The sequence below is a fragment of the Chelonia mydas genome, chromosome 5, assembly GCF_015237465.2.
Source record: "Chelonia mydas isolate rCheMyd1 chromosome 5, rCheMyd1.pri.v2, whole genome shotgun sequence".
NCBI lineage: Eukaryota > Metazoa > Chordata > Testudines > Cheloniidae > Chelonia > Chelonia mydas.
In genome coordinates this window covers 76,095,812-76,109,089 of record NC_051245.2, presented here as the reverse complement: position 1 = coordinate 76,109,089, position 13,278 = coordinate 76,095,812, and the positions used below count along the sequence as shown (strand labels likewise).

General features: G+C 37.1%; 1 protein-coding gene across 2 annotated transcripts in view; it reads right to left on the bottom strand.

Moving 5' to 3' along the window:
* Positions 1-13,278, bottom strand: part of SNX2 (sorting nexin 2) — a 57,578-nt gene that overhangs the window by 13,028 nt on the left and 31,272 nt on the right. For both annotated transcript variants that reach the window (XM_037901617.2, XM_037901616.2), the window contains exons 7-8: positions 2,367-2,445; positions 1,098-1,173 (exon numbers count right to left, since the gene is read on the bottom strand). In XM_037901617.2, the coding sequence (XP_037757545.1) occupies positions 1,098-1,173; positions 2,367-2,445 (155 nt within the window). The remainder of the gene's footprint in view (positions 1-1,097; positions 1,174-2,366; positions 2,446-13,278) is intronic.

The window sequence follows — 13,278 nt, the reverse complement described above, 5'->3', positions numbered from 1 at the left end:
ATTTACTACTTTTACATTCTCAGAGGAAAACTTAAAAATACAGACTTTCCATTTACTTTTCTTCTGTACCTTTACATTTAGATGGAACAAACACCCTATTTGTCAAAAGTTATTACAAAATAGCCAAAGGCCCTAACTGGCCACCTATATGCTACAGAGAGCAAACTGCTACTAAAGAAACAGACTGAAAAGCTCAGATATAGTACAAAACAATAAATACATTGAGATGCTATAACAATATTTCAATACATTATGAAAATCTTTTAGAGAATATCTTGGTCGTGTACAAAAGAGTACACTGTGTTTGTGTACATTAATTTCTAAATATAAGTTAAGTCTTGAAACCTACCTGACACAGGAATGTCATGAGAATTAATATTTAAGTTACCCAGTAATGATGCACTTGTCAGTGATGTGATTCTTTAGGTATGGTAAGGGTAACATGACTAGGATAATGACATGGGCTTATTAGACAAGTATTACAGCAGATACATTATGTGCATCCATAAAACTGATTGTTGTTTTATACAGAGATTTTTAAAGTTATTTAATGCTTGTGAAATGTGCTAGAGTGACAGCACTGGTGACCAAAGTCCTCTATCCGCAGAACAGATATAGTACGACCAGCAGCAGTGCAAACTTCTCCATATTACCCCCACCAACAAACCTCAACATTGACTTCAGGGGTTACAGGTGAGAGGATAATTATGTTTCCATGCCAGTTTAATCCCTCAACTCTCTGCTGAAAGCAGCCAACAGCAGTGCCATGTGTACTTTAGTGACTTGGACATTTGTCCATCAGGAGCTGGGCAGACCAATTTATTTCCCATAAACTACTGAGCAGTCAGGTAACTTCGGAGTCATTACTGACCTAATTTACATTTTAATAAGAGGTAAAGGCAAGAGACTCTGTAGTCCATTGTTTTTGTACCTTGAACCATTTTATCACACTGAAGGTATAATCTAATATTAATGCACAGGAAATTATGGGACTAAGTCTCCATATCTAAAGATGAGAATATATATTACCTTGTATAAAGTACCATTATTAACTAGAGAACAAACAGAATTTAAAAAAACCAAAAAACCTTGAATACCTCAGAACTTTCCAAGAACTGCCTTAAATCAGGATCCTGTAACAAGGTTGGGTGTTTTACTGTTCGTTGTAGATACCTATGATTTTAAAAAATAAAATATTAGATAACTTAAAAAAAAATTTAGTGCTCCTGACAGCACTGGAAATGTCCTTATTCACAGAGCAAGCAGCAGTGCAAGCTTCCCTTAATCATTCTGCCAATATGCTCAAGCCCCCTGTTGTGGAGGAATCACCTCTAAGGGTTAGAAGATAGGTCAGTCTCCATGCCCCTTCAATCCTTTACCTCTCTGCTGTGATTTACAATCATGTTTGAGTGTGTTGCTACTCGCCACTCCCACCCCCCAAAAAACCCAAGCTGATATCAAACACCCAGCATTTGGTTATCTGCCTGTGCCAACAACTATTATGAAATACCAGTAAGAGAAGTCTTGTTTACATATACCAAGAAGAGAATGTTACAAAACCAAAGCAACTGAAAATGGGAAGACATGGGTACACTAAAGAAAAGCCAAGAAACCTAAGGAGTACCAAGAAAAGGAGTACTTGTGGCACCTTAGAGACTAACCAATTTATTTGAGCATAAGCTTTTGTGAGCTACAGCTAACTTCATCGGATGCATTCAGTGGAAGGCAACCAAATTTAGATTCATCCCTTGAAGAGTAAAGTTATCAGTAACTGATGAATGAATTCACAGCTCTGAGGTTTGCTTTCTTTTGAGAAATTTACTTTTTGCTTTTTCTTGGAACACAAAGATCTATTGCTGCTTGAACAACAGTCTCGTGCTATATGTCCCGTCTTGTCCCGTGGTTGTGTGTTTTTTTTTTTTGCCAGTACCCAAGTAAGCCCTTTAGGGCAAGGACCTGTTATGTTTGGCTCTGACTTACAGTACTACTATGCAGCATACAGTATAGCTATAAATGAACAATGCCATCTATATTATAAAATAGGTTGGACAAAACCTATCAGGGATGATCTAGGTTTGCTTGGTCCTGCCATAATCATTAAGGCATCATTCTTGTTCAAGTCTCTTTAATATGGTGTCCAACTTAGAGTCTTTTTTGTTATTTCCTTTTTTTTTTTTTTTTAAGGTTGCAATTGAATTTAAGAAGTAAAATTAATTGGCCATACTTTAGTCAGAAAATTCAGATTGTCCGGATCTGATCCAGCAGCCCAAGAACTGTACAAGCTGCTGGATCAGACTGGGCATACAGAGCCTACTTAGTACATTAATATACTAGGGGAATGCAGTAAATATAAATACATATATTACCTTTCTAGTGCAGCTCTTCTTTTTTCTACAAATTCTGTAGATGATGAATCTTCCTTGCCTACTTTAACCTTGGTCATGCCTTTGAAGAAAATTATGTGATATTGATTTTACATTACCATGAGGCAATCATGAACATAACTGATGTGCTTAGAACTATAAAGGTATTAAAGCTCACTTGAATGTTATGCATTAAAGTCAAAGTTACATGAAAATCAGCACCCAGGCACACAGAGAAAGATAATGGATACTGTATGCAGTATGCTTTTCTCAAAATTCCCAAACGACAAATTTCTGAAATCAAGTACACAGCTGCTGATAAACATTTTGGATATTTAAAACAATTTCAATTATAAAAAGTAGAGCTGTCAATTAATCGCAGTTAACTCACATCATTAACTCAAAAAATTTAATCACGATTAAAAAAATTAATAGTGATTAATCACAGTTTTAATCATATTGTTAAACAATAACAGAATACCAATTGAAATTTATTACATATATATTTTTGGATGTTTTCCTACATTTTCAAATATATTGATTGCAATTACAGCACAGAATACAAAGTGTACAGTGCTCACTATATATTATTTTTTACTACAAATATTTGCACTGTAAAAAAGATAAACAAAAGAAACAGTATTTTTCAATTCACCTCATACAAGCATGTCCCCTGGAATGGTGGCTGAAGCATGAAGGGGCACACAAATAGTTTAGTATATCTGGCACATAAATATCTTGCTACGCCAGCTACAAAAGTGCCATGCGAAAGCCTGTTCTCACTTTCAGGTGACATTGTAAAGAAGAAGTGGGCAGCATTATTTCCCATAAATGTAAACAAACATGTTTGTCTTAGTGATTGGCTGAAAAAGAAGTAGGACTGAATGGACCTGTAATTCTTCTAAGTTTTATGTTGTTTTTTTCGGAGTGCAGTTATGTAACAAAAAAAAAAAAAAAAATCTACATTTGTAAGTTGCACTTTCATCATAAAGAGCTCGCACTAGAGTACTTGTATGGGGTGAATTGAAAAATACTATTTCTTTTGTTTTTTACAGTGCAAATATTTGTAGTAAAAAATAATATAAAGTGAGCACTGTACACTTTGTATTCTGTGTTGCAATTGAAATCAATATATTTGAAAATGTAGACAAACATCCACAAATACTTATAATAAATTTCAGCTGGTATTCTATTATTAACAGTGCGATTAAAACGGTGATTGATCACAATTAATTTTTGTAATCGTTTGACAGCCCTAATAAAATAAATGTGATCTAATAGAAGTCAGATGACTTGAAACTTATTAGGAATTCACACTCTACAGAGTTAAGTTGCAACTTCTATTTTAAAAAGTTTGCCACTTTATTGAATAGACTGCAATATAGTGTATTTTCTTGCCTTTTTTTTTTTAAATACTAATTCGGAAGTAAACAGGCTTACAAATCCTTGCCATGTAAATATCAGAAACAAAACAATCACTACAGAAGTGAGTTTTTGTTTAAAAAGACACACAATAATATTAGCATCAGATGTCTCTTTTTAGCAAGGTGTTATATTACACAGTGACAATCCTTACACTTATGGTATGTTACTTCTAGTGATTGTATTAGATTGAGTGACAATTATTTCTAGTGATTTTATTACATTGAGCTCTGATTACATATATTTAAACAGAGCAGATGTGTCTATCAAATGTTAATATTCAAAAAATTAGACAGGAGTGTTTTTTTCCTCCACTGCAGGTGAGTACACTGTCTGAATTTTGACTACATGGTAACCTGTCCTCTATTTTGCTTGGTTTGCAGTTGGTGAGTGAATTTTCCATAATCACCACCGTCCTACATAGATGGACTATTTTTCCTCTCTCAAATGAGAAGCTACCACTAACTTAGTATGACCATTTCCACTTGGAAGCCCCAGGAAAATTACCAAGTGATCCTTCGGTAACAAACATCACAAATTGCTGAATATTTAGTTACAAATGTCATCCCGATACTCTCTGATGACTGGACATGTCTATTATATATGCATATAAATTTCCTCTTTCACCACAGTTTCTCCAATATCTCACCTCCGCCCCTAAGCCCTGCGTGCTGTGATAAGGAAATGCTATTTTATCATGCTACAGACTGAAAAGAGGACAATCAATCTCAAGCTCAAACCCAGGGTAATTTGTCTATCCAGATCCTTTTCCCAGCATGTCATATATGGACTTTATTTTGGTTAGGAAAGTTGTCTGAAAAACTAATATTAATTTGTTATTTTTCTGTTCCTTAATTGATCAGACACCATTGCTTCTATTCAAATGAGCTTCTATTCTATTCTGTATAAAACAGCTTTTCTATAAAGTTGAGGGAAAAAAGCCTAACTTGAAAGTACTGGTACAATGGGGGACTGGGCCAGTTAAAGTTAGTTTTGATTTCTAAGTATGTTAGAAAAGTTTCTTTACTGAATAGCTGGCCAACCATATGTAATTCTGCATGTTGGCAAGGGTTAGCCTACATGACTCTTGTGGTCCCTTCTAACTCTATGATTCTGTGATTCCATGGCTCTCCCAATCTGTAAAACTCTCTGGTTTGTGATTTGGATTAACAAGGGATTATTTTCAAATAGATTATTTGTAATGGGCATCACTGGAGAGGAAAAATAGTTTCTCTCTAGTTCCATTTCAAATTCAGGGTAGTCTTCGCTAAAAGATGTATATACATTTCTGGAGGGTGTCACTTTTTATTAATGCCTGGTAACATAGCGATGTTTTCACTGTCAATTTTCTTGTTCAATAAAGACCCAGTTTGGCTGTGTCAGAGTCCCCCAGTCCACAACTGCTTTGAGCTAACTGTTTTGACAATACCACAGAATATTTCAAACAGGTAGTCCATCCTGTTTAATGGGTCTATATAAAGCACCAGTGCTCACTCTCTTTTTTCCCTTACTCCATATAAATTCTAACGTCCTCTGCATTTCCGCTAGTTTTTTTTCTAGAAGGATTACAAAAAGATTTTAAACAAGAAAAGATATCCTTGGCGATGTGTTCATTCTGACTGTGGCTATTCTTCCTAACCAAGAAATTGCATACTTCCCACAGCACTCCAGATCTTTTTTTCATTTGTAGTAGTAGGGACTTACTATTTAAATCAGAGAGCTCTTCTAGCCTGAGAGTTGAATTCCCAGGTATTTTATAGAATTTGTTACCCATCAGTACCTAAATATTTTTGGAAGGAATGACATCCCAGAGTCTGGCAAATTTATAGCTAGCATTTAAAGTAAATTATGCCAAATCTGAAATCCAGATGCTTTCCTGCAGTAATAGATTTCTTTAGAAACTAATTTTAGGGAAATATTTGGTTCAGAGAAAAATTGTATTACATCAGCTGTGTATAAAGCTATTTTTGCTGTGTCCCTGCAAGTTCTATTCCAGTGATAAATTCACTGTTCCTTATTCTCTGTGCAAAATCTCCATTGCCAGTGCAAAAAAGGGGAGACAATGGACATCCCTGCCAAGTTCTTCTGTGTAATTCAAACAGGGGAGATTTAACCTCATTAGCTCACACAGATGCTTTTGGGCTGATATAAAGAGTAGTTATCCATCTAAGGATCTGAGGGCCAGCAACCATATGGGACAGGACTTGACACAGAGTTAGACTCTATTCTATCAAAAGCTCTCTCTGCATCACGTGATAACAAAAGAAACGGATCTCTTTGATCTGGCATTATAGATGATTCCAAGCACTATCAGAATATTGTCTCACATGTCTATCCTTAGTGAATCCAATTTAATCTGGATTTGTACAAACCAAGAGCATAGCCTGCAATCGGCTAGCTAGTATTTTTGCTAAAATCTTTGTCATGATTCAGCGGTGATATGCACCTATAAGAGCAGCACAAGGTAAGGTCTTTTCCAACTTTAGGGATAACAGTGGCTTCTTTCATGTGTTATGGAAGCCCTCCCCTAATGAAATAATATTGAAGGTACCTCTCAAGGGACATACTAATACTTCTTTAAATACTTATAAAATTCAGCTGGAAAGCTGTCAGGTCCTTGAATTTTTACCACTTTTCCTCCTTGCTAACCTCTAAGATGTCTTCTTCTGTTATTTCTTTGTCTAAAATTTCTTTATCAGTTGTGTTTGTGTTTGGCAACTCTGCTACTTCCAGATATTTTTGAATAACTTCAGGAGCTTGGAGTATCTGAGGCATAAAGGTTTTCATAATAAATAACTAAAGTAGCACATATATCAGAGTGTGTAACTGTCTTCTGTAGATTGTTTTTAATTGGTGGAATAATACATTGCTCTTGAATCCCTTTAAGCATTTGAGCCAATAGCTTATCACTTATTTCCTTTCTCATAACAAAATCTGCTTTGTATACAAGGCCTTTTTCAGTGGGCCTTCAGTTAATTGTTGATACAATCTTTGAACCTGTGTATTTATGAAAGTATTTTATCATCACCTACTCTAATTTTATTTTTTCTTGAGCTCTTTTTCAATTGAAATGTTTTGCTTATCAACTGGCTCCTAAATATGCTTAACCTGCCTCTTAAGGAAGACCTCTTTATATTATAGTGCATTTTTAATAATAACGATAGTCAAACACCCAACATTTTCATTCTATTACTTTTAATTTAATAAGTTACCTATAAAAGTAGACAGTAGGTCAAACAAATACCAGAAGCCTTATTTACTGCAGCCGGAATCACCGCGATAACTAGTTAAAACCATACATTTCTGCTCATTCCCCCACTTTTCAGTTGTTCAGTTTTCTAGGACTTCACCTTTCAAGCTGAAATTTTCTCAGCTAGGTCTCTGCCCAAAAGTGACTTTTTTGAACGTGTGAACAAAAATGGTTCTTTCTACTTCAAGAACAGAGAATCAACATGCTTTTCCCTATTATAAAAACAATTCTCGTGGCTTTTTGCTTGTTTAGGTGAAAAGTTCTATAGCTGTGGTGCAATGGCCCTTTCACAAGGTTTCACTGGTCATTTTCACCTCAGTAGCCCAGAACTCGTCTGTTTCAGCTACAAGGACAACTGACCAGAATGTCACAGGTGGTTCAGTATACGCACCCTCACAACTCGAGCGTCCTGATCCCAGAGGCATCTTCAAGTCATTATGTAAAGAAGATAAGGAATCCTTGCACTCAACTTAGCCAGTTTTGAACAGACTGCCACTTGGGACAATCTCTGAAACCTATATCCAATTTTCCAGTGATTGTTGGGGAAGGTGGCACCAGACTACCTAGTAAAGAATTGGGACGGCAGCATCAGCAAGAGTTTGCAAGAGAGTTGTGTCGACAGACGACAATATGCTCCTCTATTGTCCTTCACCTGAAGCCCCTCTTTTATTTGAAGAAAGGCAAGAATTTCAAAGAGCCACTTTTCTTCAACAAAGAGGAGATCTGGATCGCAAGCCATAAGATAAAGTCTGGGAAAACACCAGGGGTTTGTACCATCACCCCTGAGTTGCTGAAGACCGTTTTATCATGGCAGCACAGGCTCGGTCATAACATCTGGCACACAAATATCCCTGATGATTGGAAGAGGTGTTATTCTGATATTCAAAAAAGAGCAACACAGCCAGATGTAGCAACTATAGAGATATTACACTGTTGTCAGTGCCAGGGAAGTCTTTGCCATGAAGTGCATTGAGACATTAACATATAAGCAAAGATCAGGATACCCACTGTGGCTTTCATTCCACTGTCGAACAGATCTTTACCTCCAGACAGCTTTTTTCAGAAGACATCTCAATTAATAAGCCATTTGCAGTACTTTTTATAGACTTCCATCAGGCCTTTGATTCAGTGCATCGAGCAAGTTAGTGGGATCTGAAGATATGACTCAGCATCCTTGGGAAGACAGTGTCATTGGTAGGTACACAGTATGGTTTCCTACCTCCACAGGAGTTTGGCAAGGCTATGTTCTGTCATCATTATTGTTCAGTATTGTCATTGATTGGTTGATGGATAAGCTTGAGGAGGCAGCTGTTGGTGGTGTTGAGATGAACAACATTCTGCACTGAGATTCTGAATATGCCAAAGACATTGCTTTTTTGGCTACGTTTGGTGAATCAAAGCAGTGGATGGTGGATATAGTCGGGCAAGAGGCCCGTTCATTGGTCTGGTTATTAATCATTATAAAACAAAAGTTCCTGGTCATTACCAGTAAGCAGCCTCCAGCTCCAAATTACAACCAGCTCAGTATTAAGCTGTCCAGATGGGACATCGAGCAGCTGGAAACTGTCAAATATCCAAGCAACATCAGATGATGCTGGAAGACCCTTGAAAGATGTGGACATTCATATAGCACCAGCTGCCACCAAATTTTGGGCCCTTCGGTGGCCTCTGTATGGATTTTGTGACATCAAGTTTACTGCATAGCTGCATGGTTCTATCAACTCTACTGTATAGAAATGATACATGGGTGCAGAAAAAGGGTGAAGAACACCAAATGGATGATTTTGATTCTTGTCGTCTTTGTCAACTGCTTCATATCAAGTGGCAATCACTAGTGGCATGTGTAGCACGGAATCATAGAAGATTAGGGTTGGAAGAGACCTCAGGAGGTCATCTAGTCCAACCTCTTGCTCAAAACAGGGCCAACATCTGAATGTTGCTACGTGACTGATAATCACCTGAATGTCAAGAACTTTGGTGGTGTGATAAGATCGCCAGTGACAGACAAACTGAATATGCTGCTGGACCACCTTAAGGATCTAGCCAGACACTGGGCCCGGTGGTACTCAGGAGACCACATCCTTTTGTAATTTATGAAGACAATGACAGCAAAAAGTGGGATGACAGATGAAATTTAGGTTCAAAATTCAAGGAAATAGCCCTTATTTAGTACAATTTAATGTTCCCCCATGAACTCTGGTTTTGACTGGATCAAATTTGGAAGTTGTGCACTGCTTATATGCAGTACTTTTCCTACTTATTTAATCCTGCAACCACTACCAAGCATAGTGCTTACTGCCTTGAGTAGTCTACTTGATATCAAGGGGACTTCTTACATAATCAAGCATTATGCTTGATAGTATTTCCACGAAGCTTCTTCAGGGAGCAACAAGGGAAAGTTGCGCTGTGTATGCATGGCCAACTAGCCACATACACATTTACTGAAGTGGTGAAGGGGCAGCAGTGATTACTGCATGATTTGTAATACTTAAAACAGAGAAGGAAACCCTTCTGATAGAGCTCATGAGCTTTTAAAGTTTGCAAGAGGGATTCCCTCCTGCAGCTTTCCTAAGGTTAGAGGAGAGTATGTTCTGGTGGTGTCTAACCAAAAAGTTACAGATTATAGGTTTTATACAAACTATTGCCAATATGCTGAAAGACAGAGCTTTGAAACCCTGGACAATGAGGTTCATCATGTTTTCCTTTTAAAAACTTAGGAAATTTCATACGTTACCATAAGGAGAACAAAGAAGTTTCCCAAGTAAGCAATCCAAGCCAGGAAATGCCACACTTAAACTTTAATTGTATCCCCTTCTCTCTATATGCATGATACAAGTTCAATTCCGTAAGCACATTTCTCAAAGACACAAAACTACAAAATGCAATGTGTAATCTATACACAAGAGTCCATGAAAATAGTTTATATTAAGGACATACATTATATTAAAAGAATACATAAAACTATACCAATACAACACACTGCACATTAAACATACAGATTAATTCTGAACATATGCCCACATCGATTTACAAAACTGAATTAGGTGTAAATTAATGGCCTTATCCCTTGGAATACACTTAAAATTTAACAAAATGGTATGTAATATATTGGTGATAATAAATTAAACAAGCCTTAAACAAAACATGAAATGTTTAAAAAAAGTCAGATATACTAAACATTTAGAATACTGAAATTAGCGTAGACATAAACAAATGTAAAAAATAAAGTATACATATACATTAAAATTACAGAAAAAATTTACTTGACAAATAGTATTGTAATAAAAGACTCAATACACAAGGTAGAGGAGTTAGGAGTTGCATACGTAACTTTAATTGTGGTGTTTCCTAACTTGTGTGTTTTTAATTATGTGACCTTAATGTTCTCTTAAATTTTGTTGAAGGATTATACCTAAGGGTTAAACTTGATGCAACAAGAACCAGGAAATTCAAAATTACGGACAATGTCAATTTTTTTTTTTTTTTTTTTGGTAAATTCCTATAAGCCACTAGTTCTCAAATTGTAATCCATAGAGCATTTGCTGATTGTCCACTGATTGCCAGAAACATGGTGCAGGATCTCATCTTTGTTTAAAGCTGCTCAATTGCATTAAAAAGACAGCCAAAAATACTTTAAATAATTTCCTTTTCCTTTTCCACATAAGGAAATCCTTCACTTGCTATAGGGATGTTATACCATCACACAGGGAGGTAGTCTATGTGGTGATGAATGAGAAGGGAGGAGGTCAATAAGAAATTATTTTGATATAGTGTATACTATAAGAAGTTGAGAACCCACCAGTTTAAGGAAAGTTTAAATTGATTAAACTTCAGCTTTTCATTTAATAAATTTAAGACACTGCTCCAGAGGCTCCTCATTAATTATTCTAGCTAACTCATCTCTTATCTCCTTTATTAGCACAATAAAGGAAACACAAGATGTGTTTAATTTCCATGTCTATCCTGATACTCCTAAGCAAGTAAATTCTTCAACCTTGAAACATCTGACTTTAAGAACCAATACTGCAATAAGTCTATAGGGAAACAGGAATATTAGGCAGTCAAGAGTGCTCCATAACCAGATATAAATTGAAAGTTCACAGGGGTTTTTTTTGTTTGCTTTTTGTTGTTTTTTTTTTCTTTTTTCCCCTAACAGCAGATTCTACAGATCATGATGTCAAGTTTCTTCCCTCTGGCAATCTATGAACAAGTGGAAAAAAAGCAAGTTCCATGGTACAGAAGCCCTTTCCTATTATTACAGGAATAAGGTCCAGGAGTTAAAGAAAAACTGAAGTGAGTATTTGTTTTTGCAGCAATAATAGCAAGCAAATGAGTTTCCAGAACAGTTTCAGAAACAGCAATCTGTACTTCAGTAGTTTTGGTAAATATTCAACAGCTGAATGTTGCTGGCCTCTATTTTGTTACATGGTGAATCTAGTCCTCTTGCAATGATGTAAATTACAATGAAGGAAATAAGAACTCACCATCTGAGTGCATGATAAATGTGTAGATAAAAGTTCCATTTTACTGGTTGATAGAAACAGATTTTAAGCCACTAATTTAAAAGACTTTGCAACTTTTGAGACTTATCTTTATTGTATATTCAAATAATGAACTGTTATTGCGTGCATCATACTCTTCAGTCTGTCAAGTTGTCCATTCCCTGAGTAATGGTTACATTTAGATTTTGGGGGGAAAAAAAGTATTTTTTAAATAGCTTCTTATTTTATTTAAGAAATTCTGCACTGCATAAAACATCCATTAGCCCTGGAAAAAGTCCCTACAATTTTCTACCTCTGCAGTGTACATATAATATGCACATGTACTGGCAATGTCTATGTGATAAACTGTAGAGCCATGTGATAAATTCTGGAACCATGTGGTGATTTTATCATGCACCTTTAACTACTCTGGTTGCTCTCTGCTCACTACTTTATCGCCTCAAACATTCCAAACCTCTGAACAAGCTTAGAACAAGGCCTTTGTTTTAAGCAACTGCCTAGAAAAGTTTCTTTCCTCCAAGTTATACCTGCACAAGGCGAAGCTGGGCAATGTTTAGTCCTGCAACAATGACAAATTTGAGATCAGGTATCACAGAATCATAGAAGATCAGGGTTGGAAGAGACCTCAGGTGGTCATCTAATTCAACCCCCTGCTCAATGCAGGACCAACCCCAATTAAATCATCCCAGCCAGGGCTTTGTCAATCCAGGCCTTAAAAACCTCTAAGGAAGGAGATTCCACCACCTCCCTAGGTTACCCATTCCAGGGCTTCACCACCCTCCTAGTGAAATACTTTTTCCTAATATCCAACCTAGACCTCCCCCACTGCAACTTGAGACCATTGCTCTTTGTTCTGTCATCTGCCACCACTGAAAACAGCCTAGCTCACCCTCTCTGAAACCTTCCTTCAGGTAGCCGAAGACTGCTAATCAAATCCTCCCTCACTCTGCTCTTCTGCAGACTAAATAAGCCCAGTTCCCTCAGCCTCTTCTCATAAGTCATGTGCCCCAGCTGCCTAACCATTTTTGTTGTCCTCCGCTAGACCGTCTCCAATTTGTTCACATCCTTTCTGTAGCGGGGGGACCAAAACTGGATGCAATGCTCCAGATGTAGCCTCACCAGGGCCGAACAGAGGGGAATAATCACTTCCCTTGATCTGCTGTATATGCTCCTACTAATGCAGCCCAATATGCCATTAGCGTTCTTAACAAGGGTACACTGTTGACTCATATCCAGCTTCTCGTACACGGTAATCCCCAACTCATTTTCTGTAGAACTGCCGCTTAGCCAGTCGGTCCCCAGCCTGTAGCAGTGCATGGGATTCTTCTGTCCTAAGTGCAGGACTCTGCACTTGCCCTTGTTGAACCTTATCAGATTTCTTTTGGCCCAATCCTCCAATTTGTCTAGGTCACTCTGGATACTAACCCTACCCTCTAGCATATCTACCTTTCTCCCCAGCTTAGTGTCATACACAAACTTGCTGAGGATACAATCCATCCCATCATCCAGATCATTAATGAAGATTTTGAACAAAAAAACCTGTAGGGCACTCTGCTTGATACTGGATGCCAACTAGAAATCGAGCTGTTGAGCCTGACACTCTAGCCAGCTTTTTTAAGTTGCTGGCAAGAATATTGTGGGAGACCATTTCAAAAGCTTTGCTAAAGTCAAGGTATATTACATCCACCGCTTTCCTCATATCCACAGAGCCAGTTATCTCATCATAGAAGGAAATCAGGTT